This window comes from Ceratotherium simum, chromosome X (assembly GCF_057802395.1).
Source record: "Ceratotherium simum simum isolate JZ-2026a chromosome X, ASM5780239v1, whole genome shotgun sequence".
In the NCBI taxonomy this organism is placed as follows: domain Eukaryota; kingdom Metazoa; phylum Chordata; class Mammalia; order Perissodactyla; family Rhinocerotidae; genus Ceratotherium; species Ceratotherium simum.
The window spans coordinates 2558766-2575857 of record NC_141940.1 but is presented as its reverse complement, the minus strand read 5'-3'; the positions used below and the strand labels follow the sequence as shown (position 1 = coordinate 2575857).

General features: G+C 54.1%; 2 protein-coding genes across 2 annotated transcripts; both read right to left on the bottom strand.

The window, feature by feature from the left end:
• Positions 1-639: 639 nt before the first annotated feature.
• On the bottom strand, positions 640-6291 carry LOC147911700 (paraneoplastic antigen Ma6E-like). Its single transcript, XM_087427427.1, has 5 exons — positions 6152-6291; positions 4485-4736; positions 3365-4009; positions 1347-3203; positions 640-1172 (listed from the first exon to the last, which is right to left on the bottom strand). The coding sequence occupies exons 3-5, from the start codon at positions 3936-3938 to the stop codon at positions 640-642; spliced, it is 2964 nt and encodes a 987-aa protein (XP_087283553.1). The 5' UTR covers positions 3939-4009; positions 4485-4736; positions 6152-6291.
• Positions 6292-10139: 3848 nt separating this feature from the next.
• On the bottom strand, positions 10140-13002 carry LOC147911699 (paraneoplastic antigen Ma6F-like). Its single transcript, XM_087427584.1, is given in 2 exon segments — positions 10140-11436; positions 11737-13002. Coding segments are annotated over 2 exon segments (1854 nt in total). The 3' UTR covers positions 10140-10848.
• Positions 13003-17092: the final 4090 nt, after the last annotated feature.

The following is a 17092-nucleotide window of genomic DNA, read 5'->3' as shown; positions in this document are numbered from 1 at the left end:
TGAGAGGGGGCTGGCCCAGTAGGCCAGGACACCCAGCCCAGGTTCACGCACGCCTCACAGCGCTGCACAGAAATGACCGCGTGTGTGTGTGTGGTGGAGTGGGGATTCCTTGACACCTGGGTCACCTTAGGGCCTACAGAAACACAAGTGGGCTTCCCAGAACAGGGACCAGCCTGCCCCAGGGGACGGTGAATAGTGGTCCCCCTCTTGGGAGGTCCAGGTGGCTGGCAACCTTGAGATGACCCCTAACATCTCCCAGGCCAGTGCAGGTGGCAGACGTCTTCAGGTGTCCCTGACCTAGCCCAAACCCACCGCTCATGGGAGCCCCCAGGCTGGCTTCCCTAGTCAGCAGGAGTTGGGGCTGAGGCTGGGGTTGGGTGTGGTGCTGCCATGGTGGGACACCACTCCCCTCCCCATTTGGGGTCACACATGGTCATCTCGCTCACTTTGAAGGGCTGATGGTGGTGATCAGAGACCCTTGGGGATTGTGGGGGCCCAAGAGCTTGGTGTGGGCTGAGCGAGCCCATCCCTTGGCCCTGCTCCGCATGTGGGGTGAGGTGGCTGCCCTGGCCTGGCCTCCCCCTGCCTCCAGGGCTCTGCTGCCCAAGAGGAGAGAGGGCCCTGGGCCTTCTGAGCCTATTAGCCCAAGGAGGACTTTGAGGGGCTCATCTCCCCAGCCCCGTCGTTGTTCCCTGACTCCTCCTGGATGGGCTTGAGCCTCTCCTCAGGGGGCTCCTCGGCGTCCTGGTCTCCTGCCAGGGCAATGCCCTCTGGCTCACTGCCAGGACCTCCTGGGCCCACCCCAGAAGGACTGCCCATCTGGGCCGCCTGACCTAGGCCCACAGGAGCGGGAGCATTTTCATCTTCCTGAATGGCAGGGGAGGCCTTGGTGGTCTCCTCAGGGGCAGGGGCTGCCCTGGCAGCATCACGGGTGTCAGAAGCAGCCTCTCCAGGGTCGACTGTGCCAGGAACTGCCTCATCGGCCTCTTCATTGGCCGGGACGGCCTCGGCAGTGTCTTCCTTGGAAAGGGCAGCCTCGGCGGTATCTTTGTTACCTGAGGAAGCCTTGGCTTCCTCTGCAGTGGCAGGGGTGCACTCGGTGATGACCTCCTTGGCTGGGGCAGCCCGGGCAGCATCTTCACTGACCGGGGCAGCCCGGGCAGCACCTTCGCGTGAACTGGAAGCCCAGCCAGCACCTTCGCGGGCCGGGGCAGCCTGGCCAGCGTCTTCGCTGGCGGCCCAAGCAGGACCTTCACTGGGTGGGACAGCCCGGGCAGCACCTTCATGGGCCGGGGCAGCCCAGGCAGCATCTTCACTGGCTGAGGAGACCTCAGCACCGTATTCATGGGCCGAGGCAGCCTGGGAGGCGATTAGGTCTCCAATGTCCACATGGGCCCCTTCTTCCACTTGGAACTGCTCACTTGTACCTGGGGCGGCCTCCCACGCCTCGGTCTCCTGAATGAGCTGCAGCATCCCCAGGAAGCCAGGCGGTCTCCTCTCCAGACGCATCCTCCTCAGCTTGTTCTGGAGCGTCTCGTTGGGGCGGGCCCGCATCAGCACCTGCCTGGTGCGCAGCTGGTCTGCGATGGCGGCCTGGATGGCCCCCTTCACCATGGCCGCCTGCAGCAGGCCCTCCAGGCGCATCACGTAGGCAAAGAGAGTCTCCTGGGGCCTCTGGGCACAAGTCAGGAACTTCAGCCGTGCGGTCATCTGGGCATCCTTGTTACCAAACGCTTGCACCAGCACGGCCAGGCAGTCCTGTGCAGGGATGTCGGGATTTTCATCCAGGAGGCTGCACATGAAATCCAGCGCGGGGCCACCCAAGCTCTCCACCAGCCTCCTCCTCCTCTCCCATTCCGATATGTGGCGCCACAGGTACAGCATGTCGTTGGTATGGTCCAGCCAGCTCTCAAAAGACTCTTCTCCACAGCACGGCTCTTCCAACCCAGAAAAAGGTCTCAGTTCCTGGTAGGCCATGCTGTCGAGCAGAGGCTGCAAGGTCTCCCGCCATTGCTGGGTCCAGCCTCCTGCCTCATCCATGGCTCTTGCCACACCTGCAGCCTCTTCCTCACCTGGAGCCTCTGCCTCACCTGCAGCTCCTGCCACAGTCACAGATCCTGCCACACCTGCAACTCCTGTGTCACCTGCTGCTCCCTCTTCATCTGATGCTCCTGCTTCATCTTCAGCTCCTGCCTCCCCCAGGGCTCCTGCCTCCCCCTCGGCTCCCTCCTCACCTGCAGCTCCCTCCTCACCTGCAGCTTCTTCCTCACCTGCAGCTCCCTCCTCACCTGCAGCTCTCTCATCACCTGCGGCTTCTTCCTCACCTGCAGCTCTTGCCACATCAACTTCCTCCTCACCTGCAGCTCCCTCCTCACCTGCACCTTCTTCCTCACCTGCGGCTCCTGCCGCACCTGGAGTTCCTGCCACATCTTCAGCTTCTGCCTCAACTCGGGATTTTGACACACCTGCAGCTCCTGCTGTATCTGCAGCCTCTTCCTCACCTGCAGCTCCCTGTTCACCTGCATCTCCAGCCTCAGCTGTAGCTCCCTCCTCACCTGCAGCTCCTGCCACACTCACAATTCCTGCCACACCTGCCACTCCTGTGTCACATGCAGCTCCCTCTTCATCTGACGCTCCTGCTTCATCTTCAGCTCCTGCCTCCCCCTGGGCACCTGCCTCCCCCTCAGCTTCTTCCTCACCTGCAGCTCTCTCATCAGCTGCGGCTTCTTCCTCACCTGCAGCTCTCTCATCACCTGCTGCTCTCTCATCACCTGCGGCTTCTTCCTCACCTGCAGCTTTCTCATCACATGCTGCTCTCTCATCACCTGTGGCTTCTTCCTCACCTGCAGCTCTCTCATCACCTGCGGCTTCTTCCTCACCTGCAGCTCTCTCATCACCTGCTGCTCTCTCATCACCTGCGGCTTCTTCCTCACCTGCAGCTTTCTCATCACATGCTGCTCTCTCATCACCTGTGGCTTCTTCCTCACCTGCAGCTCTCTCATCACCTGCGGCTTCTTCCTCACCTGCAGGTCTTGCCACATCAGCAACTTTCTCCTCACCTGCAGCTCCCTCCTCACCTGCACCTTCTTCCTCACCTGCGGCTCCTGCCTCACCTGGAGCTCCCTCCTCACCAGCGGCTCCCAATTCACCTGGGGCTCCCGCCTCACCTGGGGCTCCCACCTCACCTGGGGCTCCCACCTCACCTGGGGCTCCCGCCTCACCTGGGGCTCCCGCCTCACCTGGCGCTCCGCCTCACTTGGGGCACCCTCCTCACCTGGCGCTCCCGCCTCATCTGTGGTTCCTTCCTCACCTTCACATCCTATCTCACCTTCACATCCCTCCTCACCTGCAGCTCCCTCCTCACCTTCACATCCTGCCTCACCTTTACATCCTCCCTCACCTTCACATCCTCCCTCACCTTCACATCCCTTCTCACCTGCAGCTCCCTCCTCACCTTCACATCCTGTCTCACCTGCAGATCCTGCCTCACATGGAGCTCCTTCCTCACCGGCAGCTCCTTCCTCACCTGGAGCTCCTGCCACATCTGCAGCTGCTGCGTCACCTGCCCTGCCAGGCACTGCTTGCCTCTGGGGCTGTGCAGGGAAATTGAGTCTATCTTGTGACTCAGAATCAGGGGCCTGGGGCAGGAAGACCACATCCCAGGGTCCCCCCTTGCCTGGTATTTGTTGGGGGATCAAACTTCGATTTAAATACTCAGCAAACTCCACCAGGGCCACGCTGGTCCCCAGCTCCTTTCTGAAGACCTTGCCCAGCACTCGGTACCTGCCCAGGGGCCACAGGGCAGCCTGCACGGCCTCCTGGAGTTCCTGGTCCTCGCAGTCGTCCGGGATGCCCAGGACGAGCAGGGAGCGCTGTGCGTTCATGCCTCTCCACTTGCACCAGTCCCGCAGGATTGCCAGTGCCATTGCCATTGCCATCGCTGAGGTCCTGCGGGTGGGGAGAAGCGACTGGACGGGAGTACACAGACTGTCGCAGTGTGGGCCTCGGCCTGTGGGTGCAACGGGGAGAGAGACGTGTTTGTGCCACACAGCCCACCCCACAGCCCCAGCCAGAGCCTCGTGCCCCTCACAGCGTGGCCTGCAGCACCTCCTCTCCCTGTTTGCTCTATTTGACTTTAGGAAGCTTTTGTGATAATAAATTACATTTATTCACAAGATATAAGGCTAGTAGTATTTTTTATTTTTCTAGCAGCAGTTTTAGGGAAGTTGCCTGGTTCCCCAAGGAATTTGTCACCTTTTCCAATTTGGGGCACAAATTTTCCCATGATATCCCCTCCCTCTCTTCTGGGTGTCCGTCTGATCTGCAGTGACAGCCCTCGTTCCCTCCCAACACGACCCAGGTGATTCGTGTCCTCCCTGTCTTGTGCATCGCTCTTGCTGGGGCTCCATCCCTAGTTCTGTGCTGTGTAAGAGGAGCCTGGGGAGAGCTGTCTCTGTCCCTCTGCCCCGCTGTCTCTCACTGACCTCCTCTCTGGGCGCTGTCGTCTCTTCAGTGGGCCACTTTGGGTTCCCTCTGCTCTTCTCTTTCTAGCTTCCTTCAATGGGCCATCAGAGCACTGATTTCACCTCCTTCTCCTTTCCTAAGGTGAGCATGTAGAGCAGCACGTTTTCCTCCGATCGCTTCTTGAGCTGCCTCCCACTACTTTGGGGAAGTTGTACTTTTTTATTATGCACTTTGAAATCTTTTCTAAGTTCCTTTGTGATTTCTTCTTTGATCTATGGGTTTCCAAATATTTAGAGATGTGTTATCGTTATTAACATCAAATAAAATTCCCCTGTGATCAGAGAACTGATTCTGTAAAAGTGCAATCCTTTTAAATGGATGGAAACCTTCTTAAGGCCTGAAGTATGGTGTATCCCGCTGACGGTACAGAGCAGCCTTCGAGAGAAGCTATAGTTTCCGTGGAGGCCAAGGCCCTGCCTATCCACATCTACGATCCCTAGGCCACCCTCCACAGAGGCCACCTGGAACCTCTCAGATGCCACGTGCAGGGCGCCAGAGCCCCTCCCCGAACCCTCCCCCACTCCACTGGCCAGGGTGACACCTCCTGCAGATCACAGCCGCCCCAGCGCCCCCCACACCATCATCTGCACCCCACGCAGCCAGGCTGCTCCTCTCCCGCACCCCCCACACCCTCAGCCGGCGGCCCTACCTTCCAGCCCACCCCCCGCCCCGCACCCGGGTGCCATCCTCCCCCTGCCTGCCGAGTGCACTCCCATTCTGCGACCCCGCTCAGCTGGGAGCACTCTGCTCCAGCCCCTGGAAGCAGGGCGCCCCCACGTGCTTGGACGTTAGCCTTCCTCTCTGGCCTCCCCACACCGGGGAGCCGTCCCTCCCCGGCCTCCACACCTGCAGCCAGTCACCCTTCCCCGTGACCCCAGAAGCCAGGTGCACTCCGCGGTAGCCCCTCCATCAGCGCGCGTGCCCGCACCGGCTTAGACGGTCGGTGGCGGCCCCTCCGGCCTGCCCACGCCCTGGAGTCCTCCCCCTAGCGCCCACAGCCGGGAGCTCTCCCCTCCCGCGGCCCCCAGACGCAGAGCTGGTAGCCCGCCCTCTCACCTCCCCACACCCCGGGGCGGCGAGGGAGCGGAGCCCCCCTTCCTGCCCTGAGCAGCCAGCGGCGTCCGCCCTGCCCACCCCTCTCACACGCACAGCGGGTCGCTCCTCCCGCCACCCGCACCCGGGAGTCCTCCTCCCATTGCCCTCCTCAGCCAGGAGCCCTCTCCCCAGCTGGGCGCCTCCCCTCTGGCCTCCAGCACCGGGAGCCCGCCCTTCCCACGCCCCCACACACGCTGAGCCACTAGCCCCACCCTCCGGCCTCCGCACACCACAGCGCCCCCCACCCCGCCTCCCTCAGCCCCCACACCGGGAACCCTGCCCTCAGCCCTCCTTTGGCCGGGCGCCCTCCGCTCGCGCCCTCACTCACACCCCCAAAGTTAGCCCTCCTCAGCTCTCCTCACCAGGGAGCCCCCTGCCCCCGCAGCTGGGAGCCTTCCACTCCCCCAGCCCCCACACCCCCAGCCGGGAGCCCCGCCGCCCACCTCCACCCTGCCCGGCGCTCAGGGGCCCGACCCAGGACTCCAGGCGACCCCCGAGTCCAGGCCCAGCAAAGCCCTGCCCGTCTGCTCACTTTCGCCGACTCGGTGGACAGTTCCGCGGTCCCACTCAGAAGGGGCTGAAGACCTCGCCTCAGCCGCACAGCCGGGGACTGTGGGGCACGGCTCCCAGGCGCTCTGTGCTGAGGCCACGTGAGCTTCCCGCTTCTCCCAGAAGCCCCCGCCAGGCAGAGCGGACAGAAAGTTCCAGGCGGCTCTGTGCAGGGCAGATGTGCAGGGCAGATGATTGGCTCGGAAGAGCACGTGAGGGGGCGCTGAGTGGTAAAGGCTTCACGGCGTCATCGCAAGGCTTGGAGCGTCCGGAAGCAAAAAGCGCGGCTTGTGGACGTGCCACCAATGAAACAGCCTACCAACAAGGCAGTGGACTTGCAAGAGTAACCTTGCACATGGAGCACCCGTTGTGGCAAATTGGGCAAGTTTTCTTTATAGTTTGTTTTCTGTTGTGGCTGGTCATGTCGTAAAGATGTCTATATTTTTACTGATTTCTCATCTAGTTGACCCGTTGCTGAGGCAGGAGTGTTAAAATCTCCAGCTAGAGTTGTGGAAATGTCTGTTTCTCCCTTTATCCTGTCAAATGTTATTTCATGTATTTTAAAGCTCTGTCAGTGGACGCAAACACATTTATGAAATCTGGGGGTTCCTGATTCATTGACCCTTACATCATTCTTCCCTTGATTCTCGGGTAATAGCCTTTGTCTTGAACTCTACTTTGTCCACTAGTAATACAGTGGTTCCTACTTCCTTATGCTTGCTCTTTCTATGGTATACCATTTTGCATCCTCTTACTATCAACTCATCTGAGTCTTTATTTTTCAATTGCAGCTCCTGTAGACAGCAAAAGCCTTGCTCTTTTCTTCATTCTGACAATCTCTGCCTTTTAATTGGAGTATTTAACCCGTTAACATCGAGTGTGATTTTGGATTATGGCTGGATTTAGGTCTACCCTTTTACCATCTGTCTTAGTCTGTTCAGGCTACTATAAAAAAAAAAAAAACACCATAGACTGGGTGGTATTTCATAAACAGCAAACATTTATTTCTCACAGTTCTGGAGGCCGAGGAGTCCAAAATCAAGGTACTGGTGGATTCTGTGTCTGGTGAGAGCCTGCTTCCTAGTTCATAGACAGACATCTTCTCACCATGTCCTCACACGGCAGAAGCGGGTCAGGGAGCTAGCTCTCCAGGGTCTCTTTTATAAGGTCACTAATCCCATTCCTGAGGGCTCCACCCCCATGAACTGATCACCTCAAAGGCTCCACCTGCTAATACCATCACATTGTGGGGTACCACGTAATGTGTGAATTTGGGGGAGCACACAGACATTCAGAGTATAGCACTGTCTGTCCATCTCTTTTTCTTCCTGTGTTCCCCTTTTCCTGCCTGAGATAATCAAAAACGTTTTAAATTCCATTTTAACTTATTAATGCCTTTTTAGGCAATTATCACTTTGAATTGGTTTGTAGTGGTTGCTCGAGAGATTATATTTCCTTAACTTTTCACTGTCCACTTGTGGTTAATATTGTACCACTTCACATAAGTGTAAGAACCTTTCCACCATACAGATTCATTCCCCATCTACCCCATCCTTTATGCTGTAGTCACCATATGTATTACGCCTACAGATGTTACAAAACCTACAACACGCTATTAAAATTTTTATTTTAGAAAATAGTCATGTGTACTGTAAGAAAATTAAGAGCAAATAAGTATTCTTGAATATTTACCCACACATTTACCATTTCTGCGGTTCTTCGTCTCCACGCAAAGATCAAGGCTTCCCTCTACTATCATGTTTCTTCTGATTGAAAGACCTGCTTTGGCATTTCTTTTAGCGTAGGTCTGTTGATGAATTCTCTTAGCTTTCACAAATCTCAAAAGGTCCTTCTTTCCCCTTCATTCTTGAGGGATCTTTTCCCTGGTTAGAGACAGAGAGTTCTGGGTTGAAAGTTGTTTTCACTTATTGTCGTTCAGCACTTTAAAATGCCCTTCCTCTGTCTTCTGGTTTCCATTCTTTCTGATGAGAATTCAGTGACTATTCTTGTCAATGTTCTGCTAGATGTAGTGCTTTGTCTAACTCGGACCGCCTGCAAGATTTTCTCTTTATACTTTGTTCAGTTGTTTGACTACACTGCCCCTACATGTGGCTTTTCTTTGTATTTACCCTCCTTGGGCTTCACAGAACTTCTTGAATCTGTAAATTACGTCTAGCTCCCAATTTTGAAAATGTCAGTCATTATTTCTTGAAGTAGCTTTTCTTCCCCATTCTCTCTTTTCTCCTGGGATCCCGGATACACATGTCTCGGACCTTTCTGTATTGTCCCACAGCTCACTGAGGCTCTGTTCTTCTTCTTCTTTATTTTTTTTTAAATCTTTTTCCTCTCAGTTTCTCAGAATGGATTATTTCTATTGATCTATCTTCCAAGTAATATGAAGCTTCTGAATATTCATAACTATTAACAAACACCAATGTTAAAGGAAGGATGGAGTAACAAGAGCCAGAATAGGACTGTGTAAAGAGCTGCCAAGTTGCAAGAGCACGTGGCATCCCTGAGCCCCAGGCCAGGAGCACTTAATGCAGTGGGAGATCAGACAGCCACTGCAGAAACCTAGGCCGTCACGGTTCCTAGTTGCACACAACAGCAGACTGGCCGATGGAAGCAGGAAGGGAATTAGTGAAGGATGGCGGGTGTCTCACGGGCATTTGGGAAGGGCTGGAGAGCCAGGCTTGGAGGCTTTGCAGAGAGGGACAAGGGTCTGAATCGCACCACTGTGCTGGACTGGTGAAGGCACCCCTGTGGCTCCCTCCCACGACTGGGCACAAACACCGTGGTTTGGAACAACAGTGTGGGACGCAAGTGCTGCCGTGAGAACCATGGCTGCCACAGCTCCTCGGAAAGCAGAGTTCACGGCCCCTGCTGCCACACGCCCGCCCAAGTGGAATCTGTGTGGCCCCTGCTTCTTCCCAGCTCTGGCCCCAGATTCAGTTGGCAGCAGGTGCATCTGAATGGTGGGGTAGGTCATGTGCCCGCACCCTAGTTGTGAGGGAAGCTTGGAGAGCGCACACCTGGCGTTTTCTGGTCTTCTTGTTGGAGGTGGGTTCAGCCTCATAGAGTGGCAGCTTCCCAGGACAGAAGGAATGAGCAGAGTCTACCAGGCCTTCCTAAAAGGTCCAACACCTTCCCCCTGCCCTTAGCATGAAACTCGACTCCCCTCATCCCTCAACACTACCCCTTCATAGAGCACCACCTCCTCCCCCTTCCCCAGCTATTGTGGGTCCTCCTTCATCGTGCATCTCACTAGCCTGGTCTTTTTCTTTTGCTTGAGAGCAAGTCTGCAGGTGGAGGTGGTATGGATATCTTTGTGCCCATTCTCCCAGAAACCCCACAAGTGTCTAGAGATTTACAGTTGCTCAGTAAGTGTTGTCATTGTTGTTCCATGGTGATATTTTCACATTTCAAGATACCTCAAATTAAAATACATTTCAGATTTTTTCAAAAACCCTATCAGTCCAATACTGGCTTTCTCATGAAGGATCCTAGGGGCCTCTTGGGCATGACAGTTCTTTGTTGCGTGGCCCCACTCCATGCATCTTCCACATTTAGCAGTCCTGAATCCCGGGCACTGGATGCCAGTGGTGCCTTCCCCACAGTTAAGGAGAAAACCAAGATCACTCCCACCCATTTTCAAAAGACCAATGGGACAGGACCATCCCAAGATGAGAACCAACAGAACCCCAAAACTTTATAATTCACCTATTAAATGGAAGAAAAGCCCTCATCATGTCCTAGTCTGCCAAAGTGCCTACGCTAGCCTCTCACTGGAGACGTCTCCCATGGGTGCTGAGCAGGAATCCTCTTATGGCCTCCCCACTTGACTCCCTACAGACCCTTCCCTCAACTGCCCACAGCAAAGGTGACACTCAGCTGAAACATTCAATGAAATTTATTAAAGAGAACCATTTACTGAAACCATTCAAGAGAAGGGAATGACAAAACAGAGAGGAAGTTCTAATGACCACTACAACCCGTAGGTCTTCGGGCCCCAACCCTCCTCCTGGGGTCCCAAATGAGGTGCCTCAGCTGCCCCCCATGTTGCAGCCCTCCCGCCATAGTCTCCCTTCCTGGGGGCAGCACGATCACCCTCTTGCCAGGATGCTGGATGCTGGCAATGTCCTCTCACTCCAGGCCATGTGGGCCACTACGGGGCCTACAGAGAGAAAAGTAGGGTTCCCAGAACAGGGAGCAGCCTGTCCCAGGGGTCGTTGAATAGGTGTCCCGCTCTCAGGAGGCCCAGGTGGCTGGCAACCTTGAGATGATACGTAACGTCACCCATGCCAGTGCAGGTGGCAGCCGTTTTCAGGCGTCCCTCACCTAGGCCAGGGCTGCCACTCAGGGGATCTCCCAGGTTGGCTGCCTGAGTTGGCAGGGGTTGGGGCTGGGGCTGGGGCTGGGTGTGGTGCTGCCATGGGGGGACACCTCTCCCCTCCCCATTTTGGGTCACACATGGTCATCTCGCTCACTTGGAAGGGCTGATAGTGGTGGTCAGGGACCCCTGGGGATTGTGGGGACCCATGAGCTTGCTTTGGGCTGAGCGGGCTCCTCCCTTGGCCCTGCTCTCCATGTGGGGTGTGGTGGCTGCCCTGACCTGGCCTCCCCCTGCCTCCAGGGCTCTGCTGCCCAAGAGGAGAGAGGGCCCTGGGCCTTCTGAGCCTATTAGCCCAAGGAGGGCTTGCGGGGGCTCATCTCCCCAGCCCCATGCTTTTTTCCCGGCTCCTCATAGATGGGCTTGAGCCCCTCCTCAGGGGGCTCCTTGGTCTCCTGGTCTCCTGCCAGGGCAATGCCCTCTGGCTCACAACCAGGACCTCTTGGGCCCACCCCAGAAGCACTGCCCATCTGGGTCGGGGTGGGTCCCTCGGGGGCCTCTGAGGGTCCTGCCTGATCTAGGCCCGCATGGGCAAGAGCATTTTCATCTTCCTGAATGGCAGGGGAGGGCTTGCTGTTCTCCTCACGGGCAAGGGCTGCCCTGGCAGCATCACGGGTGTCAGAAGTAGCCTCTCCAGGGTCGACTGTTCCAGGAACTGCCTCATCGGCCTCTTCATTGGCCGGGACAGCCTCAGCGGTGTCTTCCTTGGAAAGGGCAGCCTTGGCAGTATCTTCATTACCTGGGGAGGCCTTGGCTTCTTCTGCAGTGGCAGGGGTGGCCTCGGTGATGACCTCGTTGGCTGGGGCAGCCTGGGCAGCACCTTCGCGGGCTGGGGCAGACCAGGCAGTATCTTCATTACCCATGGAGGCCTTGGTTTCCTGTACAGCGGCAGGGGTACCCTTGTTGATGACCTCGTTCACTGGGTCCACCCAGGCAGCATCTTCACTGTCTGGGGCAGCCTGGGCAGTGTCTTCAGTGGCTGGGGCATCCTGGGTAGCATCTTTGCAGGCTGAGGCACCCTGGGCAGCATCTTCACTGGCTGGGGCAGCCTGGGCAGCACATTCACTGGGTGGGAGAGCCCGGGCAGCACCTTCATGGGCCGGGGCAGCCCAGGCAGCATCTTCACTGGCTGAGGAGACCGCGGCACCATATTCACCGGCTGGGGCAGCCTGGGAGACGACTAGGTCTCCAATGTCCACATGGGCCCCTTCTTCCACTTGGAACTGCTCACTTGTACCTGGGGCGGCCTCCCACGCCTCGGTCTCCTGAATGAGCTGCAGCATCCCCAGGAAGCCAGGCGGTCTCCTCTCCAGACGCATCCTCCTCAGCTTGTTCTGGAGCGTCTCGTTGGGGTGGGCCCGCATCAGCACCTGCCTGGTGCGCAGCTGGTCTGCGATGGCGGCCTGGATGGCCCCCTTCACCATGGCCGCCTGCAGCAGGCCCTCCAGGCGCATCACGTAGGCAAAGAGAGTCTCCTGGGGCCTCTGGGCACAAGTCAGGAACTTCAGCCGTGCGGTCATCTGGGCATCCTTGTTACCAAACACTTGCACCAGCGCGGCCAGGCAGTCCTGTGCAGGGACGTCGGGATTTTCATCCAGGAGGCCACACATGAGATCCAGCGCGGGGCCACCCAAGCTCTCCACCAGCCTCCTCCTCCTCTCCCATTCCGATATGTGGCGCCACAGGTACAGCATGTCGTTGGTATGGTCCAGCCAGCTCTCAAAAGACTCTTCTCCACAGCACGGCTCTTCCAACCCAGAAAAAGGTCTCAGTTCCTGGTAGGCCATGCTGTCGAGCAGAGGCTGCAAGGAATCCCGCCGTTGCTAGGTCCAGTCTTCTTCCTCACCTGAAGCTCCTGCCCCATCCTCAGCTCCTTCCTCACCTGCAGCTCCTGCCTCACGTGGGGCTCCTGCCTCGTGTGGGGCTCCTGCCACACCCATAGGTCCAGACACACCTTCAGCCACCTCCTCACCTGGAGCTTCTGCCACATCTTCAGCTTCTGCCTCACCTGGGGATTTTGCTGTACCTGCAGATCACACCTCACCTACACATCCCACCTCACCTCTAGCTGCTGCGTCGCCTGCCCTGCCAGGCACTGCTTGCCTCTGGGGCTGTGCAGGGAAATTGGGTCTATCTTGTGACTCAGAATCAGAGGCCTGGGCCAGGAAGATCACAGTCCAGGCACCTCTCTTGCTTGGTATTTGTTGGGGGACCAAACTTCGATTTAAATACTCAGCAAACTGGATCAGGGCCACGCTGGTCCCCAGCTCCTTTCTGAAGACCTTGCCCAGCACTCGGTACCTGCCCAGGGGCCACAGGGCAGCCCGCACGGCCTCCTGGAACTCCTGGTCCTTGCAGTCGTCCGGGATGCCCAGGATGAGCAGGGAGTGCTGTGCATTCAAGTCTTTCCAGCTGCACCAGTCCTGCAGCATCGCCAGGACCATCGCTGGGACCAGGGGGGAGGGAGCGCGATTGGACAGGGGTGCACAGACTGTCGCCATCTCTTCCTTGGCGACCTGTGAGTGTAAAGGGGAGGGGGACGTTGGTTCCAGACAGCCCACCCCACCGCCCCCTTGGCCGCTGCTTGGAGCTCTGCTCCCGCCAGTTCGCCCCCCCAGCCCCCACTGCTGCGGCAAGAGCTCCTCACTGCACCCCTCTCCTCTGCAGGGAGGCAACTCCTTTTCGCCTTTGTGGATGCCCCTGTTCTGGCCATAGCAGCCCGAGCCTCTCCCGCCGTCATCCGCATCCCGGCAGCCCAGAGCCCTCGTCTCCCCAGACTCCCGCAGCTGGGATCTCTCCCATCCTCTCTTTCCTAGCGCCAGACACATAGCGCTGCAGCTCCCTACTCTGACCCCGGCAACCTGGACATCCCCTCTTGCGCCCCACTGAGTCGGGAGCCCCTGCCCCTTCCTCTAGCACCTGCGGGTCTGCAGCTGGAGCCAGCCTCCTCGCCTGCAGCCAGGACCCCTCCCCTCCCCAGACCCCTGCAACAGGGAGTCCCACCTCCCCTCCCCGACAGCACCTGACTGGGATCCCCCTCCCGCCCCCACTGCCCGCTGGGGCAGTGATCCAGCCACTACCCAGGGCACCTGTGGTGATTCTGTGGTCCCAACCGAGCGAAGCCTCTGGTCACCTGCTCACTTTCTCCGACTCGGCGGGCGCTGCCACGCGGGGAAACGCCGCCTGCGGGCTGTGGAGCCGACTCTGGAGGCCGCCTCAAGGCCCTGGAGCCCGAGATTCAGAAGAACGCACCTCAGCTGCTCAGCCCAGGGCTGCACCGCACAGGGGTCTCCCACACCCTCTGTGCTAAGGCCATGTGGGGTTCCCAGAAGACCCAGGTAGATGAGGGAGAAAGGTTGGGGCGTCTCAGTGCAGGGCAAATGGCTGGACCAGAAGCTCGCGTGAGGAGGTGTCAATGTTGCCATAGCAACGGGACATGCCTGGTAAGGGCTTGATGCGGCAAGGCTTGGATCCTCCAGAAGCAACAGGCATGTCCGTTGGCCCTCCAGCAACAAAATGGTCTCCATCAATAACTGTGGCAAATGGGAGGAGGCTGGAAACCAGGAGTCAGCGGGGTAGAGGAACCTAAAGATGGGTCTCCCGTGCCACTCTGCGCTCAGAGCCTGCCCTCATTAAGCCTGGAATCTCCACAACAGACACAGGTTTGCTGTTCCCATGCCAGGAGCCTCATCACACCTCTTTACAGTGTAAAGCCAGCCCACAAGCACGCTGGCAGCCATTGCATTGGAAAGGGTGTAGGCTCTGTGTCAGGTGACCTCCTAAAAGCCAGCAGCCTATACATGTCACTGAAGCTCTGTGCCCCACAACTACAAATAGGATTTTTGCTACACTGTTCATGAGGGATATTTTTCTGTAACTTTCTTTTTTTACACAATCTTTTTGTCAAGGTTTAGTACGAAGTTTATCCTAGCGTCACAAAATGAGCTGAGAATTGTTCCCTGCTCCTGTGTTTTCGGAAAGTGTTTGTGTAAGATTGGTGATTTTCGTTCCTTAAATATTTGCTAGAATTTACCCATGAAATCATCTGGGCCTGGATTGTTCTTTTGTTGTGTGGGTTTTTTTGATAGTAAATTAAATGTATTTATAAGAAATAGGGCTATTTATATTTTCTATTTAATCTGTTGTCAGTTTTGGTAAATTGCTTTGTTTCCAAGGAACTTCTCAATTTTATCTAAGTTATCAAAATTATTGGCATAAGGATGCTCATAATAGTTCTTCATTATTCTTTTAATATCTATGTGATCTATAGTGATAGCCCTCTGTCATTCCTGATATTGATGGTTAGTGTACATTCTCTTTTTTCTTGATTCATCTTGCTAGGGGTTATAAATTGTATTGCTATTTTAAAAATGTTTAGCTTTGCTAATTTTCTCCATAGTTTGTTCTCTATTTCATTTATTTCTGCTCTTATTCCTATTATTTCCTTTTTCCACTTTTTTTGGATGAGTTTTGCTTTTCTTTTTCTAGGAACATTAGGGCATTGACTTTATGCCTTTGTTTTTTTCTTTTTTCTTTTTCTTTTTTGTTTTTTTTTTAATTTTTTGTTTATTGCAGTAACATTGGTTTATAACATTGTATAAATTTCAGGTGTACATCATTATACTTCTATTTCTGCATAGATTACATCATGTTCACCACCCATATACTAATTACAACGCATCACCACACACATCTCCCGAATTATCCCTTTTGCCCTCCTCCCTCCCCCCTTCCCCTCTGGTAACCACCAATCCAATCTCTGTCTCTATGTGTTTGTTTATTGTTGTTATTATCTACTACTTAATAAGTGAGATCATACGGTATTTGACCTTCTCCCTCTGACTTATTTCACTTTGCATAATACTCTCAATGTCCATCCATGTTGTCACAAATGGCTGGATTTCATCGTTTCTTATGCTGAGTAGTATTCCATTGTGTATATATATCACATCTTCTTTATCCATTCGTCCTTTCATGGGCACCTAGGTTGCTTCCAAGTCTTGGCTTTTGTGAATAACGCTGCAATGAACACAGGGGTACATGTATCTTTACTCATTGGCGTTTTCAAGTTCTTTGGATAAATACCCAGCAGTGGAATAGCTGGATCATATGGTAGTTCTATCCTTGATATTTTGAGGAATCTCCATACTGTTTTCCATAGTAGCTGCACCAGTTTGCACTCCCACCAGCAGTGTATGAGAGTTCCCGTCTCTCCACATCCTCTCCAACACATGTTGTTTCCTATCTTGTTAATTATAGCCATTCTGACGGGCGTGAGGTGATATCTCATCATAGTTTTGATTTGCATTTCCCTGATAGTTAGTGATTTTGAACATCTTTTCATGTGTCTGTTGGCCATCTGTATATTTTCTTTGGAGAAATGTCTGTTCAGGTCTTTTGCCCATTTTTTAATTGGGTTGTTAGCTTTTGTTGTTGAGATGCATGAGTTCTTTATATATTTTGGAGATTAAACCCTTATCAGATGTATGGTTTGCAAATATCTTCTCCCAATTGTTAGGTTGTCTTTTCATTTTGTTGATGGTTTCCTTTGCTGTGCAGAAGCTTTTTAGTTTGATGTAGTCCCATTTGTTTATTTTTTCTATTGTTTCTCTTGCCCGGTAAGACATGGTGCTTGAACATATATTGCTAAGACTGATGGCGAAGAGAGTACTGCCTATGTTTTCTTCTAGAAGTTTCATAGTTTCGGGTCTTACATTCAAGTCTTTAATCCATTTGGAGTTAATTTTTGTGTATGGTGTAAGGTAAGGGTCTACTATCATTTTTTTGCATGTGGCTATCCAGTTTTCCCAACACCATTTGTTGAAGAGACTTTCCTTTCTCCATTGTATGTTCTTGGCTCCTTTGTCAAAGATTAGCTGTCCATAGATGTGTGGGTTTATTTCTGGACTTTCGATTCTATTCCATTGATCTGTGTGTCTGTTTTTGTGCCAGTACCATGCTGTTTTGGTTAATATAGCTTTGTAGTATATTTTGAAATCAGGTAGTGTGATACCTCCAGCTTTGTTCTTTTTTCTCAGGATTCCTTTAGCTATTCGGGGTCTTTTGTTGTTCCGTATAAACTTTAGGATTTTTTCTTCAATTTCTGTGAAAAATGTTGTTGGAACTTTGATAGGGATTGCATTGAATCTATAGATGGCTTTAGGAAGTATGGACATCTTAACTATGTTAATTCTTCCAATCCAAGAGCACGGAATATCTTTCCATTTCTTTGTGTCTTCTTCAATTTCTTTCAGAAATGTTTTATAGTTTTCGGTGTACAGATCTTTCACCTCTTTGGTTAAGTTTATTCCTAGGTATTTAATTCTTTTTGTTGCAATTGTAAATGGGATGGTATTCTTAATTTCTCTTTCTGCTACTTCGTTGTTAGTGTACAGAAATGCAACTGATTTTTGTATGTTGATTTTGTATCCTGCAACTTTACCATATTCGTTTATTATTTCTAAAAGTTTTCTGGTGGATTCTTTAGGGTTTTCTATATATAAAATCATGTCGTCTGCAAATAGTGACAGTTTC

Coding starts and splice junctions, on each gene's coding strand:
- LOC147911700 (XM_087427427.1), bottom strand. CDS start 3,938: ATGGCAATGGCAATGGCACTGGCAATCCTGCGGGACTGGTGCAAGTGG. Junction 3,204..3,364: donor AGGTGAGGCAGGATGTGAAG/GTGAGGAGGGAG, acceptor CGGGAGCCCCAG/GTGAGGTGGGAGCCCCAGGT. Junction 1,173..1,346: donor CTCCCAGGCTGCCTCGGCCC/ATGAATACGGTG, acceptor CTTCCAGTTCAC/GCGAAGGTGCTGCCCGGGCT.